This window comes from Mchenga conophoros, linkage group LG15, assembly GCF_057382185.1.
Source record: "Mchenga conophoros isolate Kocher_MC1m ecotype Shallow Benthic linkage group LG15, M_conophoros_male_GT1.1, whole genome shotgun sequence".
Classification (NCBI taxonomy): Eukaryota; Metazoa; Chordata; class Actinopteri; order Cichliformes; family Cichlidae; genus Mchenga; species Mchenga conophoros.
This window is the reverse complement of record NC_140540.1, coordinates 16,810,781-16,831,976: the sequence shown is the minus strand read 5'-3', so window position 1 is coordinate 16,831,976 and position 21,196 is coordinate 16,810,781. Positions and strand designations below refer to the sequence as shown.

The window sequence follows — 21,196 nt, the reverse complement described above, 5'->3', positions numbered from 1 at the left end:
CACATAAGCCGCATCGTTCATTGTTGTGGTTTAACTGTCGGGTTCAGCTCTGTTTCCGTGTCATCACCACACTGATAATATACGTTCACCCTTTCATTCATGGCTTCTGTAGAAATGAGCATTTCATCTGCGCACGGAAGAAGTCACGCAGGTATAAGCAGACTGTGAAGGGCAAACTGCCTCGCTGGTAAATCACCTCTGATCCAAAGCGTTTGTTTTCCTCTCTGTCCCCCTGCAGCGATGCTCGGGGCTGTTTGAGACCAGCGAGGCAGTCGCTGCAGTGTCAGAAGTGAAGACAGGATGAGGAAAGGTATAATGTGGAGGAGGACACCGATTAGTCATCTTTGATAAAAATGTGGAGGCTGAGTCACCTGGACTTACTTTCAGGATTTGTTACTAAGAGAAGTATAGGAGAGCTGAAGTAAAGTCTGATGAGCGAACCCATCTGCTATCATTTGTACTTTTACTGTACATATAGAGTTCTTATACAAAAAGCTGAATATGAGCTGATGTAAAGTCACCCCAAGGCTCTTTATATTGCAAGGTACAGACCGTAATGAGATGACATGCTTTGAGCAAGCGCTTGGCAATAGTGGGAAGGAAAAACTCCCTTTTAACAGGAAAAAGCCTCCAGCGGAACCAGGCTCAGGGAGGAAGAAGAAAAAGAAGAAATACATCCATTGGAGCGGGAGTCTGTGAACGTTAGACTAAAACTGTTTAGGAATAGAAAGAAAAAGCACTTGTGTGAATGTGTGAATGCTCCCCCCCCCCCTCCACTCCCCCCACTATTTGACTGTTACCTTTTAATTTATAGCCACATTGTTAAAACTTAAACATTTAGAAATCTCTATTTTATACCACGACTGTAAAAGGAGCTTTAATTATAACGTGTTTGCAATCTCAGTTTCATTTCTCTACCATGTGACCCGACGTAGAAAATGAAACAGTCTCGGTTTACCAGCAGCATGTGCTCATCTCCTGACTTTTTCTTTTTCTTGCAACGTGTACGGACCCTTAATGCTTTTATCCCACACTCTCCAGCGGCCCACACAACGCCTTCATGTCTCCGTAACGCTCTCGGCTCTTATCAGGCGCTCGAGACGAGAGACAGTAGAAAGTAGAGGTGTTTTGTTCTTCAGCAGCGCAGCATTGTTGTTTGCTGTCATTCGAGATACAAACAAGCCCCTCTGTTTGTTGATTTACACAATACCTGTCAGTCTGCGCCGCTGTCTGTGATGGCTCTTGATATTCAGCAGACTGTCCTGGTGACACGCACGCACGCATATTTTTCAAATCGTCACTGTTCCTGTTTTGCATCTCTGACACGAAACATAGCGAGGAGCTCTAATTAGTCCGTTTACAAAGACTTGCCTCATGGAAATCATGCCTCTTGGAAAAAGACGTTTAGAAACTTGATACAAGAGTCCCCCAGATGCTTTCTGTAGGTTCGGTATGCTTGTTAGGTTTTTATTTGATAGATACTGCTTCACCCACCCAGCATGCAAGCTCCCTCCAACTCCCCAGCACCATCCTTTCCACTGAAGCCATGAGGTCTGGGTAGCACCTGACAGTGTGAATTAGATACAGTATGAGCAGCTGCAATGAGATTCATCTGCTGCTCCTTTGCATTTGCAAGGTGTCAGTTCAGATGCCTTAGCCACCTGATTTGGATGCTTGCAAAGGTTTTCCGGCACATCTAGCATCAATGGGACACTGAGGAACACGCTGAGCACTTGTACTCCGTATTACATTTGGCCCTGATATCTGCTATGATATCCTCGGAGGAGCTTGATGAAAACACCAGGGAAGAGGGAGTTTGAGCTGCTGTGATCCCAGTGCATCAACCTTTAAAAAAGTGAATTATCAAAGGTTGATGCCTAATTTTTGTAGACTGAAGATTTCAGATTCAATTTTAGTTTCTAGCTAATACACAGTTAATTTCTTCTGGTGTTTTCATTTAAAGACACATAGATTCCCAAATGATCTTCCTATTACATATTCATGAGAATCACGTTCATGAGAATCACGTTTCGTCTCTTATTGTCATCCAATTGGACGAAAGGACCAATAGCACTGTCGTACCCATCGAACACACCGGGTTCCCCTGATAAAAATAATTTCTGTTAAACTGAGCAAAAGTTAATCTCTAACCATGACTGTTCATACCTGAGACAGTTCACTAGTGTTTTAATATTACTGGGCTTTTGGAATAATAGTGGTGCGCTGTTGAATATAGCAGTAACTTCTGCATATAAAAGAGAAACATGGCCTTCAGGTCTGAAAAGTAAAGCCGCGGCGAACCTGGGGTTGCAGTAAGAAGTTTAACTGCATTGGAGACTGTTAGAAAACAACCTTACTTCTCACTGGGATCGTGACCTCAAACGATAATTTCAAGTCTCATTTCATGCAACATGTTTGTAATTTCAAAAATAGGGTCCCACTGAAAAACAACAACGACAACACACAAATAAAGTAGGATATGCTTTACAGTGTGGCAACATTGTGATGGACAAGTTGCTGTGCCTCAACTGTGCCAGAGCCCAGCGTCCTTGTTCAGACTCGCTTCGTGCTTATGTCCTGTTAAATGCTAATGCCAAGCTTGAGCGTTCAAAACACGAGTTCTCAAAACAGTGATGTGGGTCGAACCACTTTTATTTGATTGGTTAGTTGAAGAAGGTACAAGCAGTTAAATTCACCAAGTGGAGAAAGTGGTCAGACAGGTGAGTGGTATTGGCAGGCTGAACGCCCAATTTACAGGTGAAGCTGGGCGTCGAGGATGACGGGTAAACCGTGGGGAGATTCTTCTATATCCAGAGTTTGAGAGCCAGGGTGCTTAAAGCAAATATTAAATTACAAGTCAGAGCTGGAGAACAATCTGGTGGAGAATGGACGTGAGAGTCGGTCATTAAATCAACAGCAGTATGAGAAACGAGGAAAAGGTGCGACTGATGAAGCCCGAAGACTGAGCAAAGAAGACCTCAGAACCAGCTCCACCTGTAGGTGAGAAAAGGAGAGATGAGAGAGAAAGCACAGACAGTGTAGGCTGGTAGAGAGAGGAAGAAAGGGGGGTAGAAAAAGACAGTCTGCCCAGACCATGACATGCCTGCTCAAGACCTCCAGGCTACCCTTACCTCCCTGCATGCAGTATTCATAGACTATAAAATATGGAAGTAGCTATTATGGTTTTGAAATTCCTGTGAAAAGCCTCGAGAAGCATTTTTGGCTTTTTGAAACCACTTATCACCATGCTATAATGATCATATGTATTTATGTTTGTATGTTCTCTAGCTCCTCCTAGACGAGTGGACCGCTCTCAGTGAAACATAAACATTGCTTAGGGCTCTGTGAGTGGCAACATCTATATGGAGTATATAAATATTTTATTCAAGTCCCATAATCATATGAATTAGGGAAAAGGGAATGTCATAGAAAGGAATGGTGTGTCACTATAATAAATAAATAGATAGGATGATAATATCATGATTTTAGTTTATGTATGTTTGTATGTTCCTCATCTGTTACCCACTGGGTTTAGCTAATAAAACACACAATATATAGAACAAAACACTCATTAGAAATTCATAGATTCAGATCAGATTAGATTTAAGGTTATAGATTAAGTGACAGGTGGGGTCATGTTCTCATAGACTACCCAACCTGACTTATTTTTGCATCGACAGGAATCGTCCCCTTTTGTAGAAAACGATAGAAAAAGTTTGGGATCATGACTTTTTTTTCTCTCTCAGAATTCAGATTATTGCTCAGATTTATGACGTTACCATTAATAACAGGAATAATTTGATGTTTTTTTATAACCTTTTTGTGAGAATTCTGAGATTATTCTCAGATTTTTAGAATTTGATTTTGATTTTAAATTCTGAATTTTTTTTCTCGTAAATCTGCTTGGAATTCTCACTAATCTCTCTAATCTCATCACTTTGCCCCTTGAATTCTTTTTTTTTCGCAGAATTCTCACTATTTTACTTGGAATTCTGCCTAATTCTCAGAATTAAGTTTCTCCTCGTTTCTCCTTGGAGAGAATTTCCTTTTCTTTTTTTAATCCCAGAATTCGATTTTTTCTCAGGAATTTCACTTTTTCTCTGAATTCTCATTATTTTACTTGTAATTCTTACTAAATTCTCAGAATTTTGCTCCATGTTTTTCTCAGACTTCTGATTTTCTCATCATAAATCTGACTGTCAAAATTCTAAAAGTCAAATTTAAAGAGAATAAAGTTAGAATTCTGGGTGTTGATGGTTGTGGATCAGAATTTCAGAATATTGAGATTAATATTTTAAAGGTCAAGATTCCAAGGATAGTCAGAATTCTGAGCGAGTTTACCTTATCTTTTAATTTACTTGTGCCTTATTTACAGTGGTTTGCGAAAGTATTCGGCCCCCTTGAACTTTTCCACATTTTGTCACATTACAGCCACAAACATGAATCAATTTTATTGGAATTCCACGTGAAAGACCAATACAAAGTGGTGTACACGTGAGAAGTGGAACGAAAATCATACATGATTCCAAACATTTTTTACAAATAAATAACTGCAAAGTGGGGTGTGCGTAATTATTCAGCCCCCTTTGGTCTGAGTGCAGACAGTTGCCCATAGACATTGCCTGATGAGTGCTAATGACTAAATAGAGTGCACCTGTGTGTAATCTAATGTCAGTACAAATACAGCTGCTCTATGACGTGTCAGAGGTTGTCTAAGAGAAATTTGGGAGCAACGACAGCATGAAGTCCAAAGAACACACCAGACAGGTCAGGGATAAAGTTATTGAGAAACCTAAAGCAGGCTTAGGCTACAAAAAGATTTCCCAACCTTGAAAATCCCACGGAGCACTGTTCAATCAATCATTCAGAAATGAAAGGAGTATGGCACAAGTATAAACCTACCAAGACAAGGCCGTCCACCTAAACTCACAGGCCGAACAAGGAGAGCGCTGATCGGAAATGCAGCCAAGAGGCCCATGGTGACTCTGGACGAGCTGCAGAGATCTACAGCTCAGGTGGGGGAATCTGTCCATAGGACAACTATTAGTCGTGCACTGAACAAAGTTGGCCTTTATGGAAGAGCGGCAAGAAGAAAGCCATTGTTAACAGAAAACCATAAGAAGTCCCGTTTGCAGTTTGCCACAAGCCATGTGGGGGACACAGCAAACATGTGGAAGAAGGTGCTCTGGTCAGATGAGACCAAAATGGAACTTTTTGGCCAAAATGCAAAATGCTATGTGTGGCGGAAAACTAACACTGCACATCACTCTGAACACACCATCCCCACTATCAAATATGGTGGTGGCAGCATCATGCTCTGGGGGTGCTTCTCTTCAGCAGGGACAAGGAAGCTGGTCAGAGTTGATGGGAAGATGGATGGAGCCAAATACAGGGCAATCTTGGAAGAAAACCTCTTGGAGTCTGCAAAAGACTTGAGACTGGGGCCGAGGTTCACCTTCCAGCAGGACAACGACCCTAAACATAAAGCCAGGGCAACAATGGAGTGGTTTAAAACAAAACATATCCATGTGTTAGAATGGCCCAGTCAAAGTCCAGATCTAAATCCAAACGAGAATCTGTGGCAAGATCTGAAAACTGCTGTTCACAAAGGCTGTCCATCTAATCTGACTGAGCTGGAGCTGTTTTGCAAAGAAGAATGGGCAAAGATTTCAGTCTCTAGATGTGCAAAGCTGGTAGAGACAGACCCTAAAAGACTGGCAGCTGTAACTGCAGCAAAAGGTGGTTCTAAAAAGTATTGACTCAGGGGGCTGAATAATTACGCACACCCCACTTTTCAGTTATTTATTTGTAAAAATAAATAACCGAATCATGTATGATTTTCGTTCCGCTTCTCACGTGTGCACCACTTTGTGTTGCTCTTTCACGTGGAATTCCAATAAAACTGATTCATGTTTGTGGCTGTAATGTGACAAAATGTGGGAAAGTTCAAGGGGGCCGAATACTTTTGCAAGCCACTATATTTAAAACAAAATCACTATAATTTCTGAAGAGTGCACAGAGCACTTATCCAGTTTAAAATAATATCTTGTATTGTATACAGTTACATACTTTTGCCATGGAAAAAATAGAATTTCTGTAAGTTTAGCAGCTTATTGATCAGTGTATACATGGGTATGTATGTGTGTATACACGTGTGTACATGTGACGATGTACTGCAATAAACGAGCACATAAAATAGGGCATCCCTTCCTAAACCACTTATCAGCACACACACAGATATGCTCCAGTGGGATCTTTTCTTCCTGCTTCCTGTTGCTCAATAATTCAGTCGGTCCAGAGTGGAGGCTATAGTTTCCAACCATGAGAAGATGTGTTCGAGTGTGTATCCGCACGAACAGATGGGGCCATTAGTATCAATGCTGTTTTTGACGGCATTTAGCTTGTAAGTGCACGTATTGATTTTACGAGCTTATTGACGTCCATTTTTCCATTTGTACAGTAAACAGCGGATAAAAGCGAGAAAGAAAAAAAAGGAGAGGGAAACCGCTGGCTTTTGAAGCATGTGGTCCCCCTCACTCTCTGTCCCAGTAATGCCTTATTGAATTAGGACAGCAAATATTTTTAGTCGCCACCACCGGCTGTGAGAAAACGTAGCCTGAATTACAGTAAATGGTAAACTTGCTGTCTGTTGACACGTTTCACGTGAGACTGGGATGCACACACACACACATGCACACAAAGCGAAGAAACCTCTGCTGGCTGTAGTAAGCACCCAGTTTCCTCCCTTAGTCCATCATTGCATCAGGGCCTTTGATGTGCCTCAGTGCTTGGCCGAGAGTCCCCATCAGCTAAGAGTTTATCTGCTGGGCTTGCAGCTCGCTGGTTTGAAGCTGTTGGCCTTGCATATGTTGAAGATGAGAAATTAGGAGCGATTACACTAAGAAAGATGGGGAACGGGGGTGAGTATGGGGAAGGCTCGAAGAGCAAAAAAGAAAGAAAAAGACTTAAGAGAGGGAGTGAGTATTTCAGATAATTTCCCATGTAGGGGATATTAGCAAGCTTGTGGGTGCATTTATTTCAGAAAGTGCCTCTCCGTGCATTTAAAATTCAAAGCTACAAAAGCACTGAGAAGAGTTATAAATATCTACCAATCATCTGAAAACTTAAAACTACTGATAACTGAAGAAAATAACAGTGATTATCTCATTATAGTGCAAGGTTACGCTGGGATATATTGGATCCTGGCATCCATGCGGATGTTAATTTGTCACTTGCCACCCCTGCACAATAGCAGCGATCTCCCCAGCAATGCAAAAACTGCTCAGGAACAGCTCAAGGAACCCAGCAAAGAGACCAGGATGTTCAACCAGAATACCAAATCCACATATTTAAACTGGATTGAGCATCCGTTGGATTATATCTAACAATGCTTTACCTGTGAAACCACAGAATTCAAATGTTCTGCTGTCAACGTCTTGGTTCCCCTCCCCCCGTCCAAACCTTACAGACCACACAAGATGGGACCTTGGCAAAATTAAGCAGGTGGTTTTTTAAATGTTGTGCCTGATTAGTGCATTTTCCCCTATTCTCTTAGTTGTTTTCCCCATGACAACAGGCTAATTTTCTTATCCAACAAAGCCTCCTTTCTCTTCATTGAACTAATTGTTATCTTGAGACGGCCACTGACAAGGCGATGGCAGCGGCGGTGGAAAGAAATGTGCAAACACACTGGAAGATGATGGTTCTTCATGTCTGGCAAACACCACTCAGGAGTCAGATTAATTCAAAACATAAACATGACTGTTTTTAGCGGCGCTGAATTCTCCTACAGTCCACAAACATGATTCATGGAGGTCCTGGTGGATCTTTAATCTTTCTGTAAATGTTCAACTAGCTGCCTTCCATTTCCAGGTACAACCTCTAGCATCCATTTTCTTCCATTTATCCAATTCTAATTTGTTTTCATTTTATTTTGAAACTTCTATTCTATCATGCATTTTTTCCATAAAGTTGTGTCCATATTCATTTTATAGTCATTTCAGGCTGTATTATCAGGATAATTATGAACAGTGTGAGTACAGTTGTTTGGAAAACGTACCTTCTTTGTCTGCATGTATGTTGTTTTCTCACATACAATTTCCTGGTTTTGCAGTCAAATCTTCTCATATCCTGTGTGGGCATTATGACATCAATGGATTTTAAGGCAAAGAGGGGAAACAGCAGCACAGGGACCTGTGTCTGCAGACAGAGGGTCAAGTATTATTGTGTAAAACCATAAGACCCTGCAGGGAAAATTCACAACTTATGATAATGGAACATATGAATATGACTAGCTTGACTGGACACTTTATATGACACCGTGTAAATTATGAATACAAACAGTATACAATACAATAATCTAAAAATTGTTTACAGCCAATATTTATTTGATAACAGTGCAGATAACAGAGCCAGTACGTGAACATATCAAATATTGAGTTAACAGTATTTGTTAATCTTCAGGATAAGTGGTGCCTACACAGATGTAAAGCTGGCTTTTCCTCTATCCTACAAACCCAACCTAACCATGACCATAACCACAACATTCCCCTGATCCTGAAAAAAAAAAACAACCACCTAATTTGTTGGTGAACCTTCATCGGAGGGGGGATTGACAATCACACACAATAGAGAGATGCACACTCTGCGTAAACTCCTAAAATCCCAAATTCGTGCAAGTTTGGGATTGCCCTGGAATACCATAGGTGCGATATTAAACGAGTACACCTACTATCTGAACTGTTGCAGTATAATGATTCCCATATTCCAAACACGGTCTCTCTCTTCCTCTCTCGCGCTCTCTCTCTCTCTCTCTCTTTCTCTCTCTCTCCACTGTGCGGCGGTTTGATGGGTCGGTCGGTGAAGCTGCTTCTTGGCTCCTGAGCTCCGAGAGAGAGATAAGCCGGCTGCAGAGGTAAGGGACGGGGAGAAGGGGGAGAGGCTGGAGCAGAGCGAATACGAGTGGCGGTATTATTAGTGGTGAAAGATGCATAAAAGAAAACTGAAATGTTGTTGCGTGCGCTTTTAACGCTCCTACTGGTAAAGCCTCTGTTATTTGTCATTGCAGCGGTGTTCTCAGTTTGCTGTGCTTGAGGTGTTGCTTGGCTGTTGTTGGAGTAATTAATATTTCGGAGGGTGACACGGAGGATGCTGTTTTTCCCACCTGGGATTAAAGAGACCTCAGGTGATCTCTCGGGGACACTTGAAGTGCACAAGTGCATGTTTGAAATCAATTTGCGCGTTTTCGTCCTCTGTGCATCTGTTGGGATGCGCACGGAAATTTGTGAGGAAGATAGTGAGAGAGGTGTGGTGTGTGTGTGTGTGTGTGTGTGTGTGTGTGTAGGGTAAAGTACGCGCGTAAAAATGCGTGCTGCTGGTTGTTGCGGACTGTGTCGTGTAAATTAGGCTGCAGAGTGCTGGGTGTGTGTGCTGGGGGGTGAAGCGGTTCTGAGAGGATAGAGAGACCACAGAAAGAGGTCGGAGTGAGACCGAGAGAGAGATCTATGTCACTGTTGGTATGCAGACATGCACGACCATCATCCATCAAACTTAAGCTCTCCCCACATTAAGACAGATGACGATTTGAGCCCGGTTCTGGCTATTAAGCAGTGATACTGATATTTATATTAATGCTGCATAATTACACGTTATCTTGATTTAGTTATCTGTGGACTGTCAGAGCATTGTTTACCTGATTGACTTCATGGTCAAATGTGGATGCACAAGTTTTGACGTCCCCATCATGCAAAAATTTGTTTGCATGATGGGGATTTTGAAGAAAATCAAAGATCTTTAAAGGTCGAGGATGAACTGAAAAAGATAAACAAGTGCCAGCTTTGGCCTTATCGGCCAGCACCAGTGGCTTATATCAGTAAAACGCTTGTGACTGATTTGTCGCAGCCTCACAAAGCATAGAAGTTTTTATATTGTGACCAGGTACTCACTCCTACATTGTTCTAAAAATAAATTCCCAAGTGATAGAAGATTTTGGACGAGGCTCTGGCCTTTCTTTGTGGGGTTTGCATGTTCTCTCGGAGCCTCCAAGATCTTTCTGCCTACAGTCCAGTGACGGGTTAAATGGTGATTCTAAAGTTGATCCTAGCTGTGGATTTGGGGCTTAATAGTCTAGCCTAGCTTTGTTGTAGCTGCTGAACTCTTATCAAGCACGATCCAGCACTTATATGACCCCCAGTTAGGTTAGCAGTTAAGAAACTGCTGCTCAATGTTACTGAGACCTTGGAACCAACTTTTAATCAACTGCATGGGCAGGTGCTCGATTTCATACAGCTATGGGAATGGAGCTGAAAACACCTGAATTCAGAGATTAAGAGGTGTGGCACAATACTTTATTAGATTCATTTCAATGAACGCTACACTGTAATTTCACCGTTAAAGGTCATTCAGTCTCAAATCACTGTGGGCTCTCTGCTCGCCTATCTCCAATTTGGCTAAAAATTTTATGTCCAAAGTTTGTAGCTTTTTATATAAAATACATTTTTTTATTATTACCTGCTTTTTTCACACTTTGAAAATCTGAGACAACCCTTGAACATGAATATCTAACAAAAAAAAGTGGGAAAAAAAGAACGAGTGAGCAGAAAATGTTCTAAAAAATGTGAAGATTTGTGTTGGAATGACCCAGTTGGCAGCTGGATTTACAGTAATTAAGAATACTGTGCTTTAAGCTTTATGACATCATATTGTCGGTAGTGTGGATGAGATTTTCCGATCATATTAGTGCTACTACAGTAATATAAAGAGGAACAGTATTAGAACATAAACAGTTTATTACCCTAAAATTACCTGTGGGTGTCCTCCTCTGTGTACTCTGAATTCAGATTCCTGTTATTGTTAAAACTGTGTTTGCAGCTTGGTATTCACTTCTTGCCTCACAAGGTTACAGTATTCCTGACCTGCTCAAAATTGTATCAACCACCCAAGGTGAAGACTGGCGAATTTCTATGGTAGTCTCACTCATTGCTGTCTAAACCTCAGCACAGCTTTCTGCTACACAAAACCTGGTAACTATGGTAAATGGTAAATGGCCTGCATTTGTATAGCGCTTTTCTAGTCCCTAAGGACCCCAAAGCGCTTCACACTACATTCAGTCATTCACCCATTCACACACACATTCACACACTGGCGATGACAAGCTACATTGTAGATCACAACTAGATCACACGTGAAAAAACAATCAAGGATTTGAACTTGAATTTACATGATCACACAAGAAAAAGATACAGTACTGTACCATTAATATACAGAAGCTCTTAATATGTTTCGTATCTTAAACAAGATGTGAATGAACTATTTCTGTGTGATATATGCTGTTAAATGCAGTCTGCCTGATAAACCACACACACAACTCCACACATTTGACTCTTTATAAGGTTGAATGGCTTCTAAACTGGTGGTGTCCCTTATATTTGTAGCCAGGCTTTTGTGTAAAATAGCCAGACATCCTCATGCAGCCCTCCCTGGGGTGGTTTTCGATGGAAGGTGAAGCAAACGCTGGGTGTGCGTTGCACTGTGGAGGGTCCAGAGGGAAAAGGATAGCGCAGACTTTAGACACAGCAAGAGATCTCACTCACCGCATCCACTTCCTGTCATCGCAGCGTGTTTTAAAGGAAAGGGGGGTGGTTAAATAAATGTTCACCTCTAAATGTAATCAGAATAATTTAGAGTATTAATCTGCGACAAGTATAAAAATAAATGTCATGCGTTTCTTTCAGTCATTTAATTTCCTGAAACCTGGGGCCTATTTTTATTTTATTTTATTTTTTTCTTCTTCAGTGACTTCAAATTACATCACAACACTTTCACTGTTGTTATTCCTTTGTAGTGCAAAAGAGGAGCGAGCACAAATGTTTTGACTGATGCCTTCCTCAGTGTTCATTTTCTTGCAATCGAGTATCATTTCTGTGGCAGCGCTTGATTTGTTCCAATTATGTAGAGCTGAACGCTGAGCTGGTGAAGACATCAGCTGAAATTCAAGCGTGCTTGTTAGTCTTTTGCATTTAAGAAGAAGAAAGATAAAGCTTAAGTGAAGTTTAAAAAACTGTGCTTCACTTGTAATTGTACGTAGCTAACACGAGCGGCGAACAAACAAAGGACTCTACACCTACAGGCTCTCACGAAGACATCACAGCACATCGATTGAAGCCTCGTAAACACCACAGGAAGGAGTTTCCTGAGCTGGTGGTTCTGAAGGAGTTTGAGGGCTTAACATAGGAAGATTTTAATTCTTCTGTAAAAACATGTTGTTTGCGTTTCATAAAATGAGACGCGTGTGGTCCCTTTATATCTTCTTCATCCTCACGTTCATCTAATTTTGGATAAATAGATTAGGCATTACATCAGAGGCTTTCAAGGTGACCAAAGCTGACTCTGGAAGTTCTTTAAAGCAATTAGGCCAACTAAAGCATCTCTATCAACAGGGGTGAGGCTCCTCTGTGAACCATTAATTAAATAACTGTGCGATAGAGGATGATCTCATGTGAATGTTCAACCTGAACATTTCATTTCTTTGCAAAATCCAGAGTTAGAGCGAATGTTGGAGGTATTGATCCCAGCCTACGCAACTTTACGACATTCCAGGAGCAGGATGGAAAGAAGATGGGAGTTTAAACTTGAGCAGTTCAGAGAAACAAACCAGGCATCACTTCTAAGCATTGACTGCTGGTTTGGAGTAGCAGTTAAGCAGACGGTGTCCCTGTCTTTTCTTCAGCACCAGAAAGCTCGTGGACACATGGACACTTTGTACAGTATATCCTCTCACACATTCAGACACACACAAACAGCTGGTTAATGAGAGCGTCGACTTAAAAAGGACATTAAATTCACTTCAGATGACACAAAACTGCCATTTACTCTTAACCCAGTCAAAACCACTTTCTTAACTTTAGTTCGATTCTTATTATTTAATGTTTAGCTTGCTTGCACGGAAGAAGATGTGCTACCACTATGTGTCTTTGTAAACGGCTTTATGAGTAATACATGAACTAAATATAATACACAACCTAGGTGCACCTGTTTCTGAGATAAGCTAAGCTACACTAGCCTCTGGCTGAAGCTTCGCAGTTTCCATATAGATATGAGAGTGGTATTGATCTTGTCTTCAGATCTGTGGATGTTTCCCAACATGCCAAACCCAATCATCCTACAACCAATCATGCTCAAGTCTGCTCTCATTTTGCTTCCTTTCTCTTTTCACTCTTTGGGCATGAAGCAGAATACGAGATTATGCACGATCGAAATAGCATATCAACACATGATGCTCACGATGATGATACTGCGGATGCAGGCACCCACACTGATTCTGTGTCAAATTTCAGCTCTGATACCTTTATTCTTTCAGCTGAAAACATGCTTACACGGTTAATATTTACAAATTGATTAAATTAGATCAATTTGATTTTTTTTCCTACAGCAGGGGTGTCAAACATGAGGCCCGGGACTAGAATTGGCCCAGCAATGACTCCAGTCTGAGCCTGTGGACAGTTTTAGAAAATGTGACTTCACTTTTAACTGTATTTTCAAGTTTTGCTAGTTTTCCTCTGCCCATTCATACTGCACCAAAGTAAATAAGCAATAGATAAAGATTTAAATGACTAAAAACACTGTTTCTTACAGTGAATTCCCAGGTAAAGAAAAAAGAACTTAATTTTGCGCTCCTTCTCACCATTCATGCTAGCTTTTGGGAACTACACATGTGAACTAAATTTCCCATGTACACATGGTTTATGAAGCACAGGTGGACACTATTAACTCATTCACTGCCATTGACGTCTATAGCCGTCAATTGCAGTGAATGAGTCAATGGGTTTAACTCATTCACTGCCAATGGCTGGCAGTGAATGAGTTAAAAACTCTTTGCCAACATTTGGCTGAAGTTCTAGGAAGACATTTTGCTTTGATAACCTGCATCAGGCCTTCATTCACATTTCAGTTCTTTATATTTAGTGGTGAGTGTGATGGTCTTTTTTTTAAAGATTTTACTGAGTGGAAACACAAAGTGGAAAATACAGCTTTTCTCTGAGCAGAATCATCTTCCAGTCATACACCTAAAGTCTATAATTTCTTCCACAAATATTTTCTCAGATAAATGTTTCCAGGAAAACTCCATCTCACTGAGATTATGTGCAAACTCTTCTGGTTTGCATTGCAAAAGAAATGAATAAATTAAACTGAAATGAAATAATGGAGTGTGTTTCCATTATCATGAGTGCATATTTGGCAGCTTCCAGGTATATTGTTGTAAGGATTCAGTTATCTCCAACACAAGGAAGAGCTTGCTATCATAACATTTCCTATAGATTAGATTTGTTTTGCATTTTCATTGCGCGGTTTGCAACCAGACTCATTTAATCGAGTGCAGAATTGTTTAGATTTCCAGGCCTGTGTAACGTTATTTTGCACATTCACTGTGTTGCAACCAGCAAAGAGACTAGCTGTCTGCAGATGAATCAGTCAGAAGCTATTATTTCTTTTACAATGGACTAAATGGAAAGGCATCTGGTCCCAGTTACGTTTGGGATAAAATCTTCTGGCACTGATGAGCACAGAGGAAAAGAGGATGCATAGATGGAGCCCTCATATAGAAACCAGGGTGTCAAGTGTGTTTCATTTCTCTTTCCAGCTGTTTGCCCCCTATCTGACTTTGAACCTTCTCCTTCTTGCACCTAATCTCAGCTCAAGTGTCACACAACAATATTTTGACAGCTGTCAGAAGAGCACAGACAGGTCTGAGTAATGGGATGTCACAAGTGTGTGTGCGTGTGTGTGTGTGGAGTCGCATATATTGCATGTATTGTGCATGATTCGGTGATCGGTTGTTCTGTAGTAAATTAAAGGGCAATTTTATGGGGTTTAAAATCAACCTTTAACCTGCTGCAATTTGTTTCTGTACTTTGTGAGTGGTTTATTGGAATAATGTGCAATCATTTTTGCAACAGTCTCCATGTCCGCCTTCGCTACACCCATGAATCTTATCTGTGCTCTTCCTCTTTTACTCCTGCCTGGCAACTCCATCTTCAGCATCCTCCAAAGAGTTTCCATGCCGCTCGACCTGAGTTGTCCCTCTGATATACTCATTTCTAATCCTGTCCATTTTGGTCACATGTAACACAATTCATCTTCAACTCTGTCACCTCCAGCACGGCCTCCTGTCTTTTTGTCACTACTGCTGTCTCCAAACTCTACATCATAGCAGGCCCCACTACCATCTTGTAAACCTTCCCTTTCACTCTTGCTGCTATCCTTCTGCTTCTCTGAATGGAAATGAACGTGCAAATTAGTTTTCAAAATGAGATATTCATCTGACTGATTTTCATCATTTGAATTAATTCATGCACATGATGCCTCATTTTAACTGAAGAAACAAATTTTTATTCCCCTTGTAAAACAAGACATCACATCCTCTGTGGGAAAAAAGCAAGTGACGCTCTTATATGCCAGGAAATATGATGTCCCACAAACTGAAATGATTGACTGGAATAATCAAGCAAAAACAGAATGTATTTTATTCTCCTTTAACTTCAGTCTCATATGACGGGTCTGAAGGGAGTAGCGTAGAAGGGATAACAGAGAAAAGTAGGAGAATTGATGACGCCTCCATTGCATCCATCCTGTGGCTGCTGATAGAAAACCAGGAAATAGAGAGACATGGGAGACTGGAGCCCAATGCTCAGTTCTATGGTCCAATTTATCACTTTGTTTCTCACTCTCTTTCTTTCCCTAGACTCTGGAGACAGCACAGTTGGAAATAAAGAAGAGAAGACAAAGAAGAGAGGATAATTTAACACACGGGGAAGGCGACTGTAAGGGAGAGATGGCTGAGGCACAGCAGCAGCAGCAACAGCAGGAGGAAGGAGGGGAGAAGGAGAAGGAAGAGGAGCAGCAGCAGTCGAGCCCCGTGGAGAAGTCTGAACCTGACGAAGGGGCTGAAGAACCGAAGGAGATCGCCCAGACGACCCCGTCTCGACCTCTGCTCTCCACGAGGTCCATGAGCATCGTGGACCCAGATGATGACACGCCCAACATGATTGTTTACAGAAAGGTAAGAGCAAGTATAATCTCCAGCATCTTTTTGCTGACTCACAGTGGTTTGTGGTTTTGTTAGACAAATTTTAACCGGTTGCTGCTGGTGGTGCTGCAGACTTGAGAGAATAGGACGGGGAATGCTTTTTAAGCGCTTCAGTGCAAAATGATTTTTTGGCTTTGCTGTCTGTCAAACTCGAAAGTAAGTTTGAATAAAAAATAAAGCGAACATTCAGCTGATCTGTGAGAGTTTTGGAGCAAATTTTATTATTTTCAGGTGATTCTGAGATTTTTACATTTGGCTGGAATCAGTGAGGCCAGTTCTGAAACTAGCTTTATTCTTTTTACATGTATTACATGTATGCATCTTTTACATGTATTTTAAATGGAGGAAGCCAGAGTATCAGCATAAACTCCAACAGGACAAAATTACTTTCTTTTTGATGTCTGTGTCATCACAGATGGAGATTTACTGTATAGGTGGTATAATTATAGGTGTGATTATAACCCAAAGCTTTAGAGGTTTATTGTTATTCCTCTACATTAGTTACTTTATGCCACACAGAGCTGATTAAAAGACAAATGAATGTATTTCAAAGGCAGTCTTGCTCTCTCTTCTAAATGAATATGAGCTGTGACCGCATTACTTACCAGCAGGCAGCTGGTGCACACATTTAACTAATTATCATGCATAATTAGGATGCTACATACTAAAATTGAAGTTAATTCCTATTGGCTGGTGATGCAGCAATTTCCTCTTGGAGCTGCTGGAGTCATATGTATTTGAAGAGCTGCTGCTCTGATATATGACACTAGAAATGAAGGCTCCTGCTGCGAACTGAGATGGAAAGTTTTTGGACAGGTGGCGAAAAAAGTGAGAGATTGTTTTTCATGAACAAGCTTGCAGTATGTTTCTTTTGATCAGAAAAGACACACATCAAATTTATGGAGAGGATAGTTTCAGAAATAGCAGGACATCTTTGTGAGAAATGGGGTTTTAAAAGAAGTGTGAAGTGAAGAGACTACATAAGACATCAGCTGAGCCACCACTGCAAGTTGACAACTGCATTAAGTACCATAGATAAATAAAGAATAGTGGAAAAAAACACTAACTCCTAAATGCTGCTACTACTGCACATTCACCCAGTGTATATACTATATGTATGTATATATATATATATATATATATATATATATATATATAATGTTCCTCCTCTACACCCCCCCCCCCCAATTTTTGCACATGTCGAGGAGTGTGTCAGGCTACATTTCACTGTGTGTTATACTTGTATAACTATGCATGTGACAAATAAAGAACCTTGAACCTTGAACCTTGAATGCTAGTCCAGAAGGACTAGCTGTCTAGAAGCAGCACACCACAAATGAAACTGTCCATGATAAGTTAATGCCAAAATGTTGTACATAAAATATAAGGGAGGAGGCTCGGTTGCCATTTTTTGTAAGTTTGTAAGTAAGGAATCAATGCACTATGTCATGTCAGCCCAACCTGAATGAAAGACAAGGGGGAAGGAGATGAATTTACTCTGAGGGCAATCTCGCCTCCTGTGCTAAATGAACGTGTCAGTATTGTTTACCAGCAGGCAGCTAGTGCACATTTTTACTTATTTATCGTGACCACGGAAGTGTGGCTCTATAGGGATGAGGAGATGAAAAAGATGAGAAGAGAGTGATGGAAAATGATCTCTACTAGCCATAGCGTGTCTGTAATGCAAAAATTAATGGGTGAAATTGGCTGAAATAATTTCTCTCTGTCAGTAAGCACTAAATTCTGTGATCAGAGATGTGAAGGATATTTAATGGAGGCTGAGAACTTTTTTAAATGCTGAGTGGGCATTATCAAATTACTTTGCATCCTAAGTCTTGATGAAGCCTGGAAATGAACCACAGTGACAGCACTTGCACTTGACAATATAAAGAAGCAGCACTTGAAGATAAAACTTACTAGTGGCAAACACTATTTTTGCTTTTTGTTTGGACAGATAACCTTTTCTGGTTCAATTAGTTTAACAAGTGCTCAAATGACTCAAATCAAGAGCTAATTTCATATCTGCGGTGTATTCTACTCATTTATTTTTATTCAAGTTTGAATAAAAAGGTGCAGGAAGAAGAAAATGTCATAAATGTGGCCTTTCTAAAATGAATCGTTTACATTGGTAGAACACATACATTTAGTTGCAATATTAACCTATGAATTAACTGCGATTAACCACATTTTTTTGAAAAGCTGAGTTCAGTTAGATCAGCCACACCCAGGCCTCAAACATGTTAAGGAAAGAAATCACTTAAATGGAACAAAGTTATGTAGGCTAAAAGATCTTTAAAAAAATCAACACACCATGTCAAGATCTAAGAAACAAAGTCACTGACATGTATCAGGAAAAGGTTACGAATCCATTTCTAAGGTTAGGGGACTTGAAACAGTGGAAACCTTACCAGGAATGGCTGGCCTGCATCGACAACTCATCCAGAAACAACATCTAAAGAACTGCAGACCTCATTTGAGGTCAGATTTCATGATTCAACAATAAGAAAAAGACCAGGCAAAAATGGCATCCAAGAGTTCCAAGGTGAAAACTACCGCTCACCCAAAAGAACACAAAGATCTCACATTTGCCAAGAAATATCTCGATATACCCCCAAGACTTTTGTTGTTGAACTTTTTGAAAGGTTTGAGTCCCGCGGTAGGTGGCATAAAACTAAACAGCATTTCATAAAAAACATTATCATCAGTCAAACGTGGTGGTGTGATGGTCTGGGACTGCTTTGCTGTTTCAGCACCAGGACGAGTTGCCTTACACGATGGAACCATGAATTCTGCTCTCTTTCAAAAAATCTTGAAAGACAGTACCTGAGCATCAGTTCATGTCCTGAAGCTTAAGCACATTTGGGTTTTACAGCAAGATCATGACCTGAAACACAAAAGCAAGTCCACCTCTAAATGGAAAAAATCAAGCAACTAAAGAAACAAGCAAACAATAAAACCCAAATGAAAAAACAACAACCAGGTTTTGGAGCGATCTTGGCTGGACTCAAATCAAACATGAATTTTATGCTTGAAAACCCTCAGACATGGTTGAATTCCAATAATTCTCAAAGAAAAGTGGGACAAAATTCCTCCAGAGCCATGTAGAGTTGTTCCTAGTAATTGCAAATGTTTGACTGCAGTAGGTTTGGATTTGTTTAATCTGAAACATTCAACAAAAGCAAAACAAATATACAAAAAAAGGAACTTAAGAAGGAAGGAAATACTTTTTCACAGCACTGTACATGCAGACAAATGTAAACATGCAGATGACTGCACAATATGTGTTCACCACCAGAAAAGAAAACAGTGGTATCATCAGGAAAAAGGCCATAGCTGGATATTGTTTTAGACACTACAGTTGGGTAGGTCTGAGTTCTTGCTGTAGGCTATTTAAGAAGAATGGTTTATTGATTTATCCAAGATGCTAAGAAAGTTGGGTTTGAATATCTGTATGAAGGGTCTATGGATGATTTGATGCAGGAGGATATCTACAGTATAGATTTTGTCCCGATTTGGATGAATGGAACTGAAGACGCACGTGTCTTAATATCCTGAAACTGGATAATGAGATTGCATTGTCTGATACAACTCACTCTGAGTGTCTTATTGTTATATAATAATTATATAATAAAGTATTTACTGGTGATGTTGATGAAGGATCTATAAATGGATATTTCCTGCTAAGAAAAATAATTTTAGTGAGATGAACCTATGTGTATCGATCAGTCTGTGTATTGATTTATGTATTTTGATTCATCTGACCTACACATTCACCCTCTGTTCTCAGCTGCTTTTTCATTGGATCATTTATGTGCGGTGCTTTTTAAGTGTATTTGAACCTTCTTTTCTTTTTTTAAACAATTCTTCTTATCTTTCCACGATGACAAGAACAACAATGAGACAGAAAAATCTGAATGTTGATAAGTGGTAGGACTGATGAACTCATGGTAGACTATTTCAGTATCTGTAGTCCATCTGGCTTTGGAAATGTCATTGATCTAAAGATGCTGGAGGTGGAGCTGGAATCGCAGGACTCCAATTGCCAGTAAATGAATAAATAAACGAGTTCCTGATGCAGGATAGAGACGAGAGTTTACAGATAGAAAAAGAAGCTGTGTGGAGAGATTGAAAAACAAGGAAGTAGAAAATAACAGATGGTATAAGTGTCACAGACCCAGTTCCAGGGACTCAGGGATGGTGAGCAGTGTGGACTATTATTATTGTATTGGATGTATGTTTGCTGCACTGTGCTCTTGTGTTCCATGCTGGTGTGTGTATGTGTGTGTGTCTGCGGGTGTGGCTGGACAGCCACCTGCAGGCCTGATGGGTGTGGCCCTGCCAGCTGCTGATCACGCCTAGGTTCTCACACACCTGCTTCTGATCAAGCTCGTCGGGGGAGCTACTTAACAGAGCGATGGAGCTTCCTCCGGCGCAGGATCGTTGAGTTAGACTCCATGAGGAGAGCGGAACACAGTACGGCAGGACGCACGGAATACCAGCACTTAGGAGAAGGCACAACACAGGAGTTGAGGGAGCACATTGGAGATTTATTGTGTGTGGTACATTACCCCACTGTAAATAAACGCACTGTTCATTGCACTTAGTCCAGCATTTGGGTCCTTTCTCCAACATCCCCACGGCTTGCCCTGGCAGACCGTGACAATAAAAGTGCAAAAATAGTTTGATAGCAAAGAAAAACAGTAGGCAAAGGGTAAGGAAAAGATAACAGAAAAAATACCAAAAAATATGAATCTGTAGAGTTAAAATGTATCTGAGCAGCAGCCTTACACATGTTAGTTGAAGATAAGAACACCTGTCATCTAATATAATTTCTCCAGCAAAGAAGTCATAGTATCACCAAGATATATTTTAAAACCTGCGTTCATCGGAGTGTGAATGTGTGTGAATGTTTATTAGTTTGCACTTGAGTTTAGAAGTGCTTGTGAATGGGTGAATGAGGCATGTTGTATAGAGCGTGGGGAGACTAGAAAACACTATATAAGAATTAGTCCATTTTCCAAATCATAATATCCTCAGCTAAATTTGAAGTATCTTTTACCGTGGTTGAACCAAAAAAGCGTTTTGTGGAAAAAACAAAAAAAGACAGTCAGG

At 40.5% G+C, this 21,196-nt stretch overlaps 1 protein-coding gene across 3 annotated transcripts in view; it reads left to right on the top strand.

The window, feature by feature from the left end:
• The first annotated feature begins 8,840 nt into the window (after positions 1-8,840).
• rgs6 (regulator of G protein signaling 6) overlaps positions 8,841-21,196 on the top strand; it is a 100,365-nt gene continuing 88,009 nt past the window's right edge. The window contains exons 1-2 of one of the 3 annotated variants that reach the window (XM_085247489.1): positions 8,841-8,914; positions 15,740-16,057. In XM_085247489.1, coding sequence (XP_085103615.1) covers positions 15,830-16,057 — 228 coding nt within the window. In that variant the 5' untranslated portion in view covers positions 8,841-8,914; positions 15,740-15,829. Of the gene's footprint in view, positions 8,915-8,954; positions 9,040-9,100; positions 9,185-15,739; positions 16,058-21,196 lie in introns of those variants that run through there. The other 2 variants (XM_085247488.1, XM_085247490.1) reach the window with 2 other exon arrangements.